The sequence below is a fragment of the Histoplasma capsulatum genome, genomic scaffold, assembly GCF_000149585.1.
Source record: "Histoplasma capsulatum NAm1 scaffold_3 genomic scaffold, whole genome shotgun sequence".
In the NCBI taxonomy this organism is placed as follows: domain Eukaryota; kingdom Fungi; phylum Ascomycota; class Eurotiomycetes; order Onygenales; family Ajellomycetaceae; genus Histoplasma; species Histoplasma mississippiense.
In genome coordinates this window covers 567917-585470 of record NW_001813980.1, presented here as the reverse complement: position 1 = coordinate 585470, position 17554 = coordinate 567917, and the positions used below count along the sequence as shown (strand labels likewise).

The following is a 17554-nucleotide window of genomic DNA, read 5'->3' as shown; positions in this document are numbered from 1 at the left end:
GTTTTGATTCAAAAAAGGACCTTCAAATTGTTAGTCAGAAGTTCAACTCCAATGCAATGGGTAAGCTCTAGGTCCAGCTCGGATGGAGGCTCGAAATACCGGCAAGTAACTTTTTCTGCTTTCTGTGGACATCGCCTTCGGCAAAAAAAAGACCGCCTCCAATCATGTCCCCTACTAAACGCTTAAAGAATCTTGGTTTGGCGAAAGAATACGCATGGGTAAATGTTACCTCGCGGAATGCTCTTGGGCTATTGACAAGAACCACTTCGTGGTTCCCTGGAGCAAAATATCGAATTAGATCCGCATCAGGAAATTTCTTCATCCATACCAAGGCAATCGAATTCGGACAGGAAGCGGTGATTTGGTTGTAGGTCTGACCAAGAAGAAATTGTGTAAACTACCAAGGGAGAGAGTTAGCTGTTCTGTCCATGAGCACTTTTGACAGAGCGATGCACACAAACATTTGGGCCAGGAAGAGAACGTAGTGGCGACGCAATGAGCGGATAGATCCATATCCAATAGATCTTTAAAACAACATATTGAACAATGAATAGGGTCCAAAAGACCTGCCGACTGAATGATGTGGTGACTTGATCAAAAATATGGAAACCATAGGTTTCCACAACAGATATTGAAACAACCTTAAGGATGTCCATCCGCACGACAGTCTCCAAAGTGGGATCGATGAAACTTGAGTGGCCTGTTCTGTCAAGGATATAAAAAATTCTCTGGAATATACGCAAGAAAAATGTAAAAGGTGCGATACTTGAGTTTTAGTTATTGATCTAACGGCCCAGTTCTTCCAGACCCTGGATGTTTTCAGCCCACTGGGCGGATTAACCAATGCGCATTTGTCGAAACACTCTGCTGGCCAAGTATTCCATATGACATATTAAAGGCCTTCAAATGGAAACGGGTATGGGAAATCAGAAACAGCAAGGCGTGTGGAGAGGAAGATGTTGTGACATCGACCACAACCCCCACACACACAACAGGGGAAGAAACATGTGGGCACATCCATGTTTTTAGAAGCCATATAGATGCTAGGGAAAATCAACAGGGAAATATCAATATGATCGGCAGATACCTTGCGAAAACTCGCCCTTTGAAATAGAATCGAATCGAATCAATTCCTACCATATACTCGGCGGAAGTTGACGGGGATGCGGAATGCGTTCTGGAACTAGACTTGGGTCTCTAGTTAAAATCGGGCTTCATTTCCGGCACAGGGCTCGTCTAAATAAATATATTAATCTTTTAGGCGTCAAATATCCCTGAAAAGCAAACTGTAGTCAACAGACAAACTGCGGTTGACAGACCCTTGAGGATTGCGACAAACTACGATATCACCACCGGGTATATTTACCGAGGTCAGAATTACCCGAATGAAAATTATATTAAATCCGACAATGTTGAAACCTGAATGGCCCAGCGTCAGGGCAAAAAACATTCGACAAGAGTCGACAATGCGAATTAGTCAAAGACGTAGCGACGGATTTGATGTCCGCATTTAGTTTGGTTCTCAAGAATAATATTGGATCTATGGGTACCAAGGCCAAATAAGAGGCTATCGAGATACTTCTGACGTGTAGCCATGTCACCCCGCAATGGGTATTAATAATTGTTCACGAGAATGGCACCCTAAGCAGTAACTGTGTTCCAAGCAACTTGAAGCAAGCTAAGGACCATGTTCTTTAGGTTTTTGAAAGTTTGTGGAAGTTCAAAATGAAGCCGGTGCCATTTAAACCAAACTTTAGCCTAATAAAGCTAATGGGAGAGCATGTTTATCCCTTCTGATCTGGTTATTTTTGGTAGTCAATACTAACTAGCGCTCATGAAGTGAGGACTTCACCGAAAACTCAGTATCTTACTTCCAAGCAATTCCGCTGCTTTGACAATGTAAGTTCTCATTTTTTTTAAACGAATACTGAAGCACAAAACAACCGATTTGGGAATTAACTCTTAACATGTTCAGCAGAAATGTGATGAAGGTACGGAAGTTGGCCCAGTATAAGGTTGCTCGCAATCACATGACCCTGTGCCCCTTTCCATACATGCTCAGACATCATACATACAAAAAGACCCTGGAATCTATGTTCCTAGTACTTCTTCAAGACCCGGACTTGTAAACCAATCGATTTCGTGTTCTTTGGCCTTGGGACAAAAAGGTCATGGCTAATCTCAATATCGTTCTTTAGCGTACCCCACAGCTGAAGTTCAAACGTCCTGAAAATAGTAGCGATTGCGATAAGCAGTGTCGTCTGCGCTAGACTGTTAAATGGTAGAGCAAGCATCAGATTGGTGAGTTTGCTGATTAAAACTGGCTTGAGCCATAACCAAGCACCGTTCTTGGAAAAGAGCTAAACTAACCGTTGCCCAACGCATCGCCGAGAACCCTTCCCGAAGGACACCAGGTATCTCTCAAGTCGCTTTCGTTCCTGCAGGTCCAGCCAGCGCTCTGGAACAAACTTGCATGAGTCTGGGAAGATGGCTTCATTGTGGTGCATGAGAACCGATGTCATTCCAACGGGAGTCTGTCAATTGGGAGAAATGGCTCATGAGCAAGGTCTGTCTTGTCGATGTTCAAATAATAGTAAGATAGTTGGTCCACCGTCTACTTACTCCTGGAGGAATACAGTAATTTTTGTACTGAATTGCTTTCTCAGGCGACTTCCGTTGCAGCCGTGTGCTTACTCCGTACGACAACCTAGGAGTCAAGTTTCAGTATGCAGTATGGCATCCTTTAAGTCACTTTCCACTGGCCATCATTACCGCAATCCCTCAAGGATGACCGAAGTCTAGCACCGAAGAGTTAGTTAACCTTCTGTCAATCTGGGTTCCGTACATCAGGAGACAAACCAGGTATGGAAGCTTTCCCAGCTCGTGGACTTGCTGCTCAGAATTGCCACCGTTTTCCAAAATGGAAAGCTCGTTTTGAAGTTTTTGGAGCTTGTCTGGATTGTCGAGAAGATAGTATGTTATGACAGTTAGCGCGTTTGACGTTGTTTCAATCCCCGCAGCTGTTGTAGATCGGATTTCTTGGAGAATTCGCTCAGGGGTTTTCTCTTCAACTTCCAAATTAGAATCAAGGATTTGGTCGATCAACGTGTATCCCTTTGATATTTCCGTTTCCGCACGCTGAGAGCCTCTACCTCTGTCTATTTGTATTTCATCAATCTTACGACGAAATCGTTCTTCCAGTTCAAAAAACAAGCCCAGACCAGGGTTCGAGGAGGCTACCCAGGCTCGAGGGAAGTGTTTTAAAATTTCAAGTAACCAGGTGACCTGCCTAGATACCATCACCATTTCTGATAAAGTTCGCAACGCCCACCTCCAATGTGGAAGCCACCCAGGTGCGTCGAGCCATTGTTGGTTTTCATCTAGTACGTATGAAACGATTAGGTCCGTCGCCAAACATGTATATCCAAGCGACAGTGGCACTGTCTTGCCAGTGACCCGGAATTGCTCCAAGTATTGGCAAAGTCTGTGGACAAGCTGATGGACAAGACCTTCACGTTGTGCAACTTTTCCATTACAAAACAATGGGTTCAATGCACCTCTACGACGACGGTGTTGATAGTGATTCTCCGTTCCAAAGGCGGATAGCGGAAATCCGAATGGTTTCAGATAATATGGGTACTTATCCCGCGGAGAGCTATACGAATATAGCACACGGTAATAGTCAGGATCATCTATATGTAATTCGTATGGGCTAATCCGGACGATTGGCCCTGGGGAGATAGACAAGTTAGGCTTCCCTCCGTCTTCTGAGAGTTGCTAGACGAGGATAGACTGACCATATCTTTGATGTAGCTCCTTAATCTTGAACGTGTATCGGCCCCTGCGAACAGCATCATAATAAAATTCATACCATAGAGTCGCGGCTGCTAACTTCGGCCCTGGGAACTTTGCCAATGGGGAAAGATATAACCTATATATCACACCACCGGTAAAGTAAATTATGAAAATTGAACATATTGAAACAAGAACACCTGGAGTGAAGGTTAAATGACCCGTTTCGTTCAGCATGGTCACTGCTACGCAACCATATCCCCTGGGATAGCATTCAAACATACTGTGCAATAAGTGAGAATAACCTGGGTACATACTGCGCAGAATGGACCCCTGGTGAGAGCGTTGGAATATTTCAATGTATTCTTTAAACTCACATCAACATTTGAAGACGCCCAGGACAGCAGTCTGAAAACAATGGCTTCCCGACATGTTCGTATTTGCAAATTATTGGTATTGTTGCTGGCTATTCTTTTAATGGGATAAATGAAACGATGATGCGCTCCATAATACCAAGTTTCAGCAGCGCCCATTGTTCCTTCAATTGATTGACATTGAAGACTCTGAAAATGTCAAATCAACTTCGGATTCTGGTTTTCGCAAGCGATGGCAAATACCACCTGATTGGCAATTATATGTCCTCTCGAGAATTTCGTGTTTGGTGGCTTACAGCACATTGTACAACACCGTATGTACCCACTAGTTAATGCAAGTCGAGTTTTCACCGAGCGGATCTGAGCATCTATCTATAAATTTAAGTTTGGTAACTAATGAGCAAATAGAAGCCACTGATCACCACTTAATTATTGATGTCGGGCGACCTCTTCGATCAAACTTCATAGTTATATATTCGTTGTCCACCGCTCATTTCTCTGACAGACACAGCAAGGTTCGGTCTAAAAACGCACCTTGGATGAATGCGAAAGGTTCCATAAATCATTGTTTGCATGTTACGAACCATGCACAATGTGTGTGCGGACCTCCACACAGCTCTCAAATGTTACTCAGATGCTGTTGACGTGTACAGTATACTATTGTTTCCTCCGACCTTGGCCATGGTTCGGGATACCAGGCGAAGAGAACTCAAGACGAAGATACGTATTCTCAATAACAGATGTGAGTTTCCACATTAATCTGCCACATTTCCTGTCCGCTGGAAGCACGGGCCATGACGTCCTGGATGTAACCTCAATTTGTCGCATCCGGGCTATTGCAATCCGATATATCGGTTGATGAACCCACCCAATCCGATCTTCCGCGTCGCCAATATATATATACCCTTCATCTAGAAGTTTAATGACCAACCTCTTCATCCGAATCGGTAGATGGCCATTGTGATTAAACCGAGGTTTTCTCGACCACATTCGACGGATTAAGGAGACAACAAAATGAAGAAGAAATAAAATATTCTGGACAAAAGTTACGGCCGATGCAAACGGACCTTGAGTACTGTTGATTGATGGCAATTACTAGTATTCTGTGAGAAAAATGACTAATAGTTACCCGATAATGCCGGCTCGGCATTGAAACTGATAATCTAGATTTGTTCTCCTCCGAAAATTCGTGGTAATAAGCAGTGCACCAAGTTGTTAGATACATGAGGTTGGTCCTTGGGTCATTTGGTAAAACATCATACTAAACTATGTTGTGGCAGCCACCGTATAAGTTATATAATTAACCCTTTGGCAATGTCGTAGATCAGAGATACTCGGAGACATAGTCTTGACATCTGTAGCGACAGGCATATCCACATTGAAGGTGTGCTGGTTTCTTTGATGGAACTCTTGATCCGGCAATGGCTAGGAAATCTCCTCGAGGGCTTGGCCCATATAGTCGGGTGCTGTGTGTGTGGGTGTGTGTGGGTGTGGGTGTGTGTTATCAATCCTTGAAAATGTAGAGTGTGCTTCGTATAGGAGGTCCAATCCAGGCGAGAATGGGATAATCCGCGATACCCGGGAAATAGCTAGTGATATCTTCGTTGGACATCGACAGGGAGTGAGCATAACGATGGGCCTCATTCTGTACAACTATGAAGCGACATGAACGGGGTAGAGCATGGGCAGACCAGAACAAAATAACCATGCTGAATGCTATATGCACTGCGGCCATGCGTCAAACGCCATCCATGCATATGGCTCACCTGAATTCCTTACGACTCACATGGCAATGGCACAATTGCAGCGGACTGTATCATTTCCATTACGCCGAACCCAAACCTGGACATCTACGTCCTTTTTGCCTCCCTACTTTGCAGTTCGCTTGCTTGTTGAGTTAGTCCCGTCAGTGACATACGGCGAAGTGGTACAGGAAGAAGAGAAAATTATTACCAGAAAGAATGTGAAGATAATCTGCCACAATATTTGAACGTATGCACATGTGCTGTACACGTACTGTAGATAGTCTGGATAGCAGCCTCCCCTGAGGGCTATTAATTTCGCCACAGAAGTTGTCTCTTTAGATGCTATTCAACTGAAAGGGGAATCGAATACCCATATCCATGGTGAATATAACAAGCAATTCTAAGAAATTCTCATTGACTACCTTATGGGATTCAGAAAATGAGAACAGAGACCACGCCATGCACACATATAACCAATAGCTTGAACTAGTTTTAGAAAAATTTCCAGCAAACACGTTTCCAAAGAGGGGAGTTGCGCCTCTGCTCCAGCTTACGGTTGTGCGCTTCCCAGTCAATCTCTCGGCGGCCGGAATCAACATCAATCTGGCTAAGTTTGAGCCAACCCTGACCCTTCCATAAGTAACCACAGACCCAGAAAAACATGACAATAGGTGCAGCAAGGTAAGACTTGAAGAAGGTCTCGGCATCCATATCAACAACGGCGACATATAACTAGAAGTAATTCCCCGCGTTAGTGGGATATCCCCCTGACAATCAACATGAGGGATGCCATGCGTCGGGCGGGGCCCGCCAAGTCAACAAACCTGTGCAGCAAGAATAATTACAACAAGAGTTAGACCCAGCCATGACCCATAAACTCCGAAGGCGGCAGTGAAGGGAAGCTCGGCGACGGTGTGACCACGATAAGCCCACGCAGCGCGGAAGCGGATGTGGGCGAAGCAAATCTAAGTGCGATTAGCGACAAATCATATATAATATAAATACAACAACGAATAAAATATGAACTCGCGCTTCCCCAGGTGAAGCGTGCGGAAAGGCCAGAGAGCGCAAGTAGCTAATTAAAGATATTTTCTCCTGAGGCAGATAAATTGATATACGCTAAGCTGCCCAAGAGAATGATTGTAGTTGTTGACACCAACGGCCTCCCAGCGTGGTCAACATACGAAAACATTCTGGGCGCATATTCCTGCTCCGCCAGGGCAGTTAACGTCCGGGAACCACCATATACACTTGAATTTCCGATAGAGAGAACGGAAACTAAGATGACGACATTCATAAAATGGTCAAATCCTATGAGCCCGGCGTTCTTGGCGACGATGACGAACGGAGAAGCTTTGACATTGATATAGACACTCCCGAGCAACCGCGTATCATCGTAGGGCACAAGGGGGCCAACAAAAAAGAGAGCAAGGATATAGAACAAGCTGATGCGCCAGAAGATTTGTTTCACCGCGGAGGGCAGGGATTGGACAGGGGTATTGGATTCGGCGGCAGCGAAACCGACCAATTCCGTCCCAGAAAAGGCAAACGCTGCAGTGACGAAGACGGAGCAGAAGCCCTTAAATCCGTTCCGGAATGCGCCAGGGTCGTACCAGAACCTAGCACCCCAATATTCGGAATACATACCATTTTTGGGCCCACCACCAAGGACACACACAAGCGCGATAATCATGAAAATGACAACGGCCGCAAGCTTTAGGCTGCTGCTCCAGAATTCCTCCTCGCCGTAGCCAAGGATGCCGAAGATATTGATGGCAACGATGGCCACCAGGAAAACTGTGATCCAAACACAGATGTTTGTGTCCATGTCCCAATACCCGATTACTATGGCCGCAACTGTGAGTTCAATCGGCAAGACTATAGCCCATTGGAAAACATAGTTCCATCCCATGGCGAAACCCCAGGAAGGGTCAATAAAACGGGTTGAAAAGGTGTAGAAACCACCAGAGACTGGAAACGTGACAGCCAGCAAGTTCGCCAAGAGCATAGACGACGTTAAAGATCATCTGAAACGAACGCGTGTCATTGTTGTTTTGCATATTATCTCTTGTTGTTGTTGTTGTTGGTGATCATAGTTGCGTTGCTATGATAATGCCTCTAACCCTATGGGAGATTGACCACTTACCACGCCAACAATTGCAAAGTCAATTAGTACCGTTGCAGGCCCACCATTGCTTAGTGAAGCGCCTGAGCCCACGAACAAACCTAACCCGATACCGCCACCAATTGCAATCATCTGCAGATGCCGGCTCGACTCATACTGGGTTTTAGAAGTCCCAAGTACCTGGCTCCCAGTATCTTCTAAGTAAGCCGGCGCAGGGGCAACCAGAACCTGCTCTGCCTTGAAGCCTTTTTCTTGGTCTACCATCTTCATGATGACAGGACCGTACACAGATCAGTCGGGAATGAGAACGCAAAGACGGATCAAGGCGCAAGAGGGACAAGTCACAGGAGCGGAGAGTGATAAGACAGCAGCGGAATAGAATGTACTCTGCGGCAACGGGGCAGGACAGGGCACACACGGTGTCAAAAAGGAACTGGATGCTGTCAAACGCCAATACCCCCTATGGTTGCTCCCACTGCGAAGATGGACAATGAGAACAACGACAAAGACGGCGACAGCGAAACAACGAAGACGGGAACGGGAATTGTGTCCCTTGATATACGAAACTTGAAAAATAGAGCCTGTATCTATCCCGCAATGTTGCCTTGACCTGGTTGGCTCGGCTGGAGCCACGCCAAATTGTGAGAGATTCGGTTGACCCACCCCCACCGGCCGACTTGATCCCTTGTGGGTTCCATGACTGTTATTGCGGGTCATGAAATAAAGGGGAAGAAATACTAATACCGAAGGAAGGGGATCATATCGCGCGTGGCGGCGAAATCAACGGGGGCCGAAGGACCCAACTCCAAACTTCTGAAAAGCATCTTAAGAAAAACGACAGCACAGCACTCCGCACAGGAAGCGCGAGCTAACCCATCAAAACAGGGTCCCTTTGCGGGACGGGAGGCATCACGGAATTCCCGTATCACTGTCACTGGAATGTTGCGTTTCTGATGACCCGATGACCATAGGACGAACCGTGGAAGAAGACGGGACATGACATTCGCATGCGAGCTGGCAATCGTCCCAAAAGAAAAAGAAATCTCAATGCTATTTTAGTAATGTTCAAAACGGTCGGTGGCGATGAGAAATAAGCGGTTTATATTCGGATACCCCTTCGATTTGATAGACGAATGTGAAATTTTTCTCCTTGTACCAGTCCGCTAATTTAGTATGAAAAGTGACTTGTAAGCCAACAAGTCAAAAAAAAACATGCTCCAGCCCTCTCTGTAATTTGACGATTTTCATGACGTATTCTCTGGCAATCACAGAGTAATTATTTTGGGCATAACTTCTGGTCTCTCTTTTATGGGTTAGCTACTTGATAGAAAATCAAGTACCAAGCTATTCCTCATAACTATGTATATATATAGTACGTAATATATGGCGGAGGTTGTCTCTACCCAAAAGTAAAGGAGGCCGTTGTGTGGAAAATGCCGTTGCTTTTTGAACCCTCAATGAGATCAGGGCGGAGCATTCCTTCAGCGTTTCCTGGCTGCTCCAAAGCAAAAAGACTTTGGGCGCTCAACGCTCCCGCCACGTGGCACGATCGCAGTTGTTAACCGTGGAGAGCTGCAACGGCCTGAGTTCTGTTGTCTTTGACAGATGTTTTCAAGGGTTTGGCCGTTCAGAATGCCAGCATCCCGCCCATTCCGCCCATACCGTGTTGCTATATTTACCGCAGAAGACTCTAGAATTTAACTATGATATTGGTTAAGAGTCTAAATAGTACCGAGGAAAGAATTGGCCAGATCAGAAGCCAAAGAAGCCAGCCCTCCACGCTTTTCGGCATCCATGGATCCGTGGATGGCGGTACCGCTGCCGCCGCCCGCCTTCCGCTCACCGTCCGCTCGGCCAACGGAGAGAAAGCCTTGGGTACTAACATCGAACCCGCTCCGCAGCCAGGTTCCGCGCAACGTCGAGCTTGGCCCAGGCTTGGCGTGGGCGCGGAGGATGATGCGGACGATCCCAGAGACCGGGTATCTGGACAGCTCCTAGTAAAGGGACGGAAAGGTGCTTGCTTTTGAGCATTGGGCGAACCTCGAACCCACAAAAGCACGGCATTTGCCAGCTCGGATGGCATGACGTCTGGAATTGTTCAGCTGCGAAACCAATTGCAAAACGCCGCTAAGCCTTCTTTTGGATAACGACTCTATTGTCATGACATTTGCAGTTCTCTGGACAAGTGCTCTCATCCTTGAGCAAGCCTCTAGCGTAAGCTGCTTGGCTAGGAATATAATGGTGACCTGGCCAATGCAGAGCAATAATATGGAATCCTCTCGAGACGAGGGAGGCCGGGAGGCCGTGAAGGATTCAGAATCAATCTTGGTCAACTGGCATCTCCACAATTGTTTTTGGTCTCCGAACGCAAAATCGAACGGGATACGAAAAGAATTTCACTCCAAGATAGGGATAAATAGAGAGCGATCCCCATTCGCGGGTCATTTGAAAATCTCAGTTTCCTGTTTTTGCATTTTACTTATCACGGGCACTATAGTACTTATGGATGTTAACGCTGTGTAATTAGTACCATTATACTCCGTACTCGCAAACATTAAAATTTTAGCAAGCAGTTAATCAACCCCTTTTCTCTGTATGCGACATTTCGGTATATCGATGGAAACTATGTAAAATAATCAGGTTGCTGACGTGGAATCTGCCAACTAATATTTCTATTGGAGCTAATCCCGTGTCTGAAGTACCTATACTACACAAATGTTTATGTGGTACTGCTCACTGCTCCAGTGTGTAACAAAAGTCCTTTAAGTTTCTCGAAGCTTAGACAATATACCTTTAAGAGCTTGATGTCTAAGGTTTGTCTGTCATGTTGGTTGTTTTGAATTTAATTAGTTAAAGTCACCACGCTAGAAATATAAGGTAACTACATAACTACGAGTGCCAGGTTGAGATCTCGCCATCTAACTGAACAGCAAGGTATTAGACATCGAGCCTGCGAACGATGCCTTGATAGTTATAACAGATTTACTACATAACTTTCTCACATGTGCGAGGACTTTAAAAGTGTAATCTGTAGTTGAAATGTCTCACTTGTTTCCTGGCCATTTTAGTTCGATGTGTCAAATTTCAATGTAGGCTAAATAGCAGTGGAGGCACGCAGGAACGCTCTGGTTTATCCTTCCCCCTCTCCCTTGATTTTCCAATTCAAAGCCATTGGATCTGAAGCGCTTGATCAAAGAAGGACTTGGCCTGCACCTTTCTTTGTCTTTGGTTACATCAAGGCGCTTACCTGCTAACCACAATAATCACCATGGCCATGCCAGCTCACTGCCATCTACAGGGGGTGATGCACTTGCCTAGAGACCTCCACAACATATCGCCGGGGATTTGCGGAAAACGATCACACTAATAATGTGGTCAAGGAAGTCCAATATTGATGCAATGAACTAACTACTCGTTTCTCCTCCAATGCTATCCGCGTATTTCGTTCTCTAAAAAGAAGCTGGAAGTACGCCGTGATGAGAAGATTGCTCTTCGTCTCCACTGCCGCTTTTACGTCAGTTGTATGTCAATCTCTCATACCGACTACCGGCTCGGCAGCCTTTCCTGGGTGCGCTGTTGCATGTCCACTTCTTCACAAGGCACAGGCGAATTGCGTCCCTCCAGCGGCACCTGTAACAAACCAAGCCACTTATAGCTCGTGTTTTTGCCAATCGACTCTTCTGCGGGCCCTCCGCAGCTCTCCCAATGGAGTCTGCGAAGCAGTATGTCCGCCGGCGGATCTAATTACCCTGCAGAAATGGTATGCACAGTTCTGCGCAACAGGCAATCCGGCTACAACTACCGCCACATCCAATGTTCCGGAATCCCATCCTAGGGACGGAACAGCTTCAACAGTCACTCATGAAGCCTCCTCAAGTTGGTATGTCGAAGTTGCGCTCATTGCTTCCCATCATTCTTTCACTCAAACCAAGTTGGGCTGGACAACTATGGAAGGCACCTCGAAATAGAACTTCAAGCCTTCGTCCACTAAACTCCGATAGGTTCTCCTCCCACTGGAGATGGGTGGTGATGATAATCGCACTAGCGGTTGGGTTCACCTTTTTTGCTCTTCTCTTGATTTATTTAAAGCGTCGGCACAAGCGTAAGCGAGCAAATCAACCACATTTCCCTTCAGCCCTACCTGCTGTGATCCTCGGAGATGGCAGTCGGAGCGCCCGTGAACCAACTTCGAGAAATCTAGTCGCAGCAGCTCTGGCAGACGATAAATGGGGTCCACAGCAACATCTTGCCCATACACGCGCCCAAGGCCCTGGAAATGCTGGCTCCACTCCCAATATATCGAACAGAGCAGAATCCGGACAATTTACCCGTGCGCCGCAACGGGTAAGTAGGAATATGCGAGGACCGCCTCGATCGAAAGATTAGTTATGACAGCGCGTCGCAAGTTGAGAAAGGGCATGGACTGTTGCGGTTTATTGGGGTCAAGGGCTTGCATTGATTCTGCTCGAGATCCTGTTGTTGTTGTTCTTAATCATCGCTCAGGAACACGCTTAAGTGGGTAGGAGAACTATATCTTTCCCTTGTTTGGTATGGGCTGTAATCGCGCTGCAGTCAAAATGTTTGGGCAAACGGAGTTTACACGGTTATCGTTACTGTTTCTGAACTTTCAATAAATATGTGTATTAAAATAAATGAACATGTGACTTTCGTTCCAGCCCCCTTCGCCCACACCAAACCAAGCCACTGCCGAATTTCCCCAAAGCAAATACATACGCAATTGTATAGATATATATAGATATCCAATTGGATATACCTATGTATAAAAAATAGCTCAATGCATAAATTCTGGGAATCATGCTTCTAGTGTGTGTGTGTGTGTGTGTGTGTGTGTCAAAAATGAGGATGGGCGCTTGCACGATTAGATAAAAAAAAAACCCATGTATTGCAGGAAACGGTTCACATAGATATTGCTAGCACGTACTCAAGAGTCACTATGTAATGCTGATGCTGACGATCTTCACGTCCTCCTCTGGTTTCTCTTTGTACGTCTTGACATTTTCAATCTTATGCACCACGTCAAGCCCCTTGACGGCCCTGCCGAATATCGTATGTTTCCCATCGAGCCACGGCGTCTTCTCAGTTGTGATAAAAAACTGGCTGCCATTTGTGTTCGGGCCGGCATTAGCCATTGAGAGCGTATAAGGCTTGTCGTGACGCAGAGTCGAGAACTCGTCTTCAAACTCGCCGCCCCAAATCGACTCGCCCCCAGTACCGTCACCGAGCGGGTCGCCGGCTTGGATCATGAATTTGCGAATCACCCGGTGGAAGATGGTGTTGTTGTAGTAGCCATTACGTGAATGGGTAACGAAATTCTCAACAGTCTTGGGGGCTGCGGAAGGGAAAAGTCTGAGGTGGATATCGCCTAGGGTGGTATGGAGCACGGCCGTAGTGCCCGTTGCTGTTTGTTTAGCAGCTGCAGCTGCAGCGTCTTCACGAGCTCCAACTGGTTTCTCGTTTTGTACGTCGCGGCTTGATTTGGATACCTCCGTTTCATTCGTGAAGAGGTAGAAACGGAGCTTAGCAAAGCCAGTACTGACGAGCATAGGATCACGCTCTTCAGCTTCTTGGAGCAAAGGATTGGCACTAGCGGCCATAGAAACCGTTACAACCCCCTTTTTCTGCGGTTGGCCTTGATAAATGGCAAGATTGAGGGCACGAAATGGTTCATCTTTGCCATAGACTCTAACAACGCGATTTGTGAATGTGTTGATGCACTTTATCCCAATAATAGAGCCATACATCACAAAATGGCCAGACTCGTCAAAGACCACATTAATCTTCGGCACGGTAGCCGGGTTTTCAAGTCCCTTCTCAATCGCTATCCGCCGTCCAAACTCAATCTCCTCGAGCTTATAGAGTGCCGTTCCAGCTTGCTGCATTTCCGTGAGCGTCGTGATGGATTCATCATAGGACCTGTGTAATTTGCCGGTTGGGAAATCGAATACCCTAACCTGCCTATCAGGAAAGGAGAACGTCACGAATTGATGGCCTGATGGAGAAATTGTAATTGAAGACGGAACCGATTTGGATTTTTTAAAAATAAAGAGATTGGTGGTAGATTTCAGTTCAAACACGTTGTCTGGTTTGTCGAAGGGGGTATTCGGACGCCAGTATTCGATCATTCCTGTTTCATCTGCAGAAATAACGCAGTCATATGCATCGTTAAATGCCATTGCGACAACCGGGAAGCGATGGACTGATTTCAATGTATGGATGGGCGTGGAGTTTTCTCCTCGTCCGTCGTAAATCATAATGTCGCTAGTTGAATCGCAACTCACGGCTAACAGTGGCAGCGATGCGCCTCGCCGATGTACCCAGCAAACACACCTTGGGACATAATCCAATGTTATGATGGCCAGGAGGTCTGAAACCAACGGTATTAGCAGACAAAACTTTCTAGCATGCCCAGGGGTAGGAAGGAAATGAAAGGTCCTACCAAAAGTAATCACATCGAATATCTTAACCGTTTTATCTACTCCAACCGTCGCGAAATTTCTACCGTCAAGACTAACGCTCACACCTTTCAGCTCTCCAACATGGGCGCGAAATTCCTTCACAAACTCGACACCAACCGGCATCTTCTTCCAAAACTTGACAACTCCATCAATAGAGCTTGTAATAAGGAAGTCAGTATGAGGGGTTAGAGTAACGAAGGAGAGCTGGTCCTTGTGCATTAGGGACTTTGAGTATCGGGCCGAAACTGGGAGCGCATTGATGTAGACCTTTTCGTAGGGTAGCTTTCGTCGTTTCTTTCTAGGTATGGTGGAAGGGAGAGCAGGGCCAAAGTCATCCCCCGATGATGAGGACTCATCTATTATGTGCCCTTGTTAGCTCTGTCTTTGTTTCGTTAGATACCAGTATTCGATATCCGAGGAACAAACCATTCACTTGATTCTCCTCGAGCTCAGAACGAGACCGCTTGTTGGAGGCAGTGCTGCGCGTTTCTTCCTCTGGTTCAGCCATCGCCCGGACCTGCATTGGAATTAAATAAAAGGGTTAGAAAAGCCAGTGTACCCAATAACTTTGGCCAATGTTATTGGAGTATGTTGTGCTCTTTTGAGGTTTGTCGATACCCTAAAGGATTCCAAGCGCGCGCCAACAGCTCGGACCACCCTGACTAAGAATTTTGCAACGAAGGTTGTTAGCAGCGCAAGTCTAAGGACTATCTGGTTGTTGTTGCACACAGCCCACTTGCAACGTCTTCGAACGCAGCGACTTGCATTGTCGTGATATAAGCTGCTGTTCTGCTGCTTCAATCATGGTAAGTTCTATGCTTTGCCTCAACTTGGTCTATGCCTGTTCCTTTTCTTGGGTTCTAACTCTTCCAGGCGTCATTCAATAATCCCACGCAGATTTTCGCCGAAGACGTAACGGAGGAGAAAGGTGAAAATGCTCGCTTGTCCGCATTTGTGGGTGCGATCGCAGTAGGCGACCTGGTGAAAAGCACTCTGGGCCCAAAGGGAATGGACAAAATTCTTCAATCAGCGTACGCTACGTGTTCTCCTGCTCTGATGCGGGGCATGATTAGAACATCTTTTTCTAACAGCCGAGCAATCTAACAGTTCTACTGGCGAGATCATGGTTACAAACGACGGAGCTACAATTCTCAAAGCCATAGCTCTCGACAACGCTGCTGCGAAGGTACTAGTGAATATTTCGAAGGTTCAAGATGATGAAGTTGGCGATGGAACCACTTCTGTCACCGTTCTCGCTGCGGAACTTCTACGGGAGGCGGAAAAGCTCGTGGAACGGAAAATACACCCTCAGACCATTATAGAAGGCTACAGGATTGCGAGCCGCGCGGCCCTCGTAGCCCTGGAGAAAACAGCCGTGAACAACAGCAAAGACCCCGTTGCTTTCCGAAAGGACTTGCACGCGATCGCCCGCACAACCCTCAGCTCGAAAGTTCTTAGCCAAGACCGAGATCATTTCGCAAGTGTAGCCTGCGACGCAGTCCTCAGGCTCAAGGGATCTACTGATCTAAGTCACATCCAAATTATCAAGAAGGCTGGGGGGAAGTTAAGTGACTCCTACCTCGACGAGGGATTCATCTTGGACAAAAAGATTGGAGTGAACCAACCCAAGCGACTTGAGAACGCGAAGATCTTGGTCGCAAATACTGCTATGGACACGGATAAAATTAAAATTTTCGGTGCCCGTGTTAAGGTTGACTCAACAGGAAAATTGGCAGAATTAGAGAAAGCAGAACGAGAAAAAATGCGAGCGAAGGTAGAGAAGATTAAGTCACATGGAATCAACTGCTTTGTGAACCGCCAACTCATATACAATTGGCCCGAACAACTTTTTACCGATGCTGGCATTGTTTCTATTGAGCACGCCGACTTCGACGGCATTGAGCGTCTCGCACTGGTCACTGGAGGAGAGATCACATCAACATTTGACCATCCAGATCAAGTGAAGCTAGGCCGGTGCGATGTCATCGAGGAAGTTATCATCGGCGAGGACACGCTGATCAAATTCTCTGGTGTTGCGGCCGGCCAAGCCTGCACCATTGTCCTCCGGGGAGCTACAGAACAGTTGCTTGACGAAGCTGAACGGTCTCTACACGATGCTCTTGCCGTCCTCTCTCAGACTGTCCGTGAGCCGAAGGTGACGCTGGGTGGCGGATGTGCGGAGATGGTGATGGCCAAAGCAGTCGAACAAACTGCGCAAAATACCACGGGGAAAAAACAAATTGCCGTCGATGCTTTTGCCCAAGCCCTCAAACAACTCCCAACCATCCTTGCAAGCAACGCCGGCTTGGACTCGAGCGACCTCGTCACGAGGCTGAGACAAGCCATCAATAATGGTATGACAAGCTCAGGGCTTGATCTTCTGACCCCTGGTGGTGGGATTGCGGACATGCGGGATATGGGTGTTGTAGAGAGCTACAAACTAAAGCGAGCAGTTGTGTCATCAGCGTCAGAGGCTGCAGAGGTATGTACCTTATCCAGTTGTCATAATTATCACCATACTCATTACTATTTTGTGGCGTTTCATGTTCGAAGTGTGGCTAACGTCAATACCTCCATTTTACAGCTGCTGCTCAGGGTAGATAACATCATCCGTAGTGCCCCACGTAAGCGGGAACGCATGTAAATGGCGAACCTTTCTGAGTTATAGCAAATAAGAAGACATTGATGATTGTTCCCAACACCCAAAATAAACAAGCATATCACGTTACTCCTTCTAATAGACGAATGTCCAGGGACTTATAAGATGTTGCTTCAACAATGTCTCTGCTCAACTAGCTGAGGAAGCAATATTGTGTAATTTAAGTGGGGCTTTTTGCGTTCCAACTCAGAGAACAACGCAACACTGGTTTATTTTTAAAACTAATACTCATAGTATATATATTTGTATATTATTTGGGGGGGGGGGGGGGGGGGTTAGGGGCACTTCAAAAGTTCATTGTCATTCTACTTGAGTTAGGTGCTGCTAGTTTGTCGTCATTAGCCAACCTAAGCGATGTCAGTGCTTCTGGTATACCCTTAACT

General features: G+C 46.5%; 6 protein-coding genes across 6 annotated transcripts; 3 read left to right on the top strand and 3 right to left on the bottom strand.

Annotated features, from left to right (window-relative positions):
• Positions 1-164: 164 nt before the first annotated feature.
• HCAG_03310 (predicted protein) lies at positions 165-1563 on the top strand (the record flags this gene model as incomplete). The annotated part of the gene is made up of 4 exons (XM_001541163.1): positions 165-356; positions 824-916; positions 1262-1370; positions 1433-1563. The coding sequence occupies 4 exons, from the start codon at positions 165-167 to the stop codon at positions 1561-1563; spliced, it is 525 nt and encodes a 174-aa protein (XP_001541213.1).
• Positions 1564-2099: 536 nt separating this feature from the next.
• On the bottom strand, positions 2100-4325 carry HCAG_03309 (predicted protein; the record flags this gene model as incomplete). The annotated part of the gene is made up of 7 exons (XM_001541162.1): positions 2100-2271; positions 2371-2534; positions 2623-2707; positions 2773-2798; positions 2860-3655; positions 3872-3931; positions 4306-4325. The coding sequence occupies 7 exons, from the start codon at positions 4323-4325 to the stop codon at positions 2100-2102; spliced, it is 1323 nt and encodes a 440-aa protein (XP_001541212.1).
• Positions 4326-5670: 1345 nt separating this feature from the next.
• HCAG_03308 (hypothetical protein) lies at positions 5671-8300 on the bottom strand (the record flags this gene model as incomplete). Its single annotated transcript, XM_001541161.1, has 7 exons — positions 5671-5755; positions 5953-6035; positions 6085-6182; positions 6466-6643; positions 6684-6735; positions 7096-7756; positions 8138-8300. 7 exons carry the CDS (start codon positions 8298-8300, stop codon positions 5671-5673), a joined length of 1320 nt encoding a protein of 439 aa, XP_001541211.1.
• A 3441-nt stretch (positions 8301-11741) lies between these two features.
• Positions 11742-12551, top strand: HCAG_03307 (predicted protein; the record flags this gene model as incomplete). Its single annotated transcript, XM_001541160.1, has 3 exons — positions 11742-11758; positions 11807-12380; positions 12540-12551. 3 exons carry the CDS (start codon positions 11742-11744, stop codon positions 12549-12551), a joined length of 603 nt encoding a protein of 200 aa, XP_001541210.1.
• A 437-nt stretch (positions 12552-12988) lies between these two features.
• HCAG_03306 (peptidyl-prolyl cis-trans isomerase cypE) lies at positions 12989-15020 on the bottom strand (the record flags this gene model as incomplete). Its single annotated transcript, XM_001541159.1, has 3 exons — positions 12989-14421; positions 14494-14868; positions 14939-15020. 3 exons carry the CDS (start codon positions 15018-15020, stop codon positions 12989-12991), a joined length of 1890 nt encoding a protein of 629 aa, XP_001541209.1.
• Positions 15021-15315: 295 nt separating this feature from the next.
• Positions 15316-17156, top strand: HCAG_03305 (t-complex protein 1; the record flags this gene model as incomplete). The annotated part of the gene is made up of 4 exons (XM_001541158.1): positions 15316-15318; positions 15386-15543; positions 15620-16994; positions 17097-17156. The coding sequence occupies 4 exons, from the start codon at positions 15316-15318 to the stop codon at positions 17154-17156; spliced, it is 1596 nt and encodes a 531-aa protein (XP_001541208.1).
• Between the last annotated feature and the right edge of the window lie 398 nt (positions 17157-17554).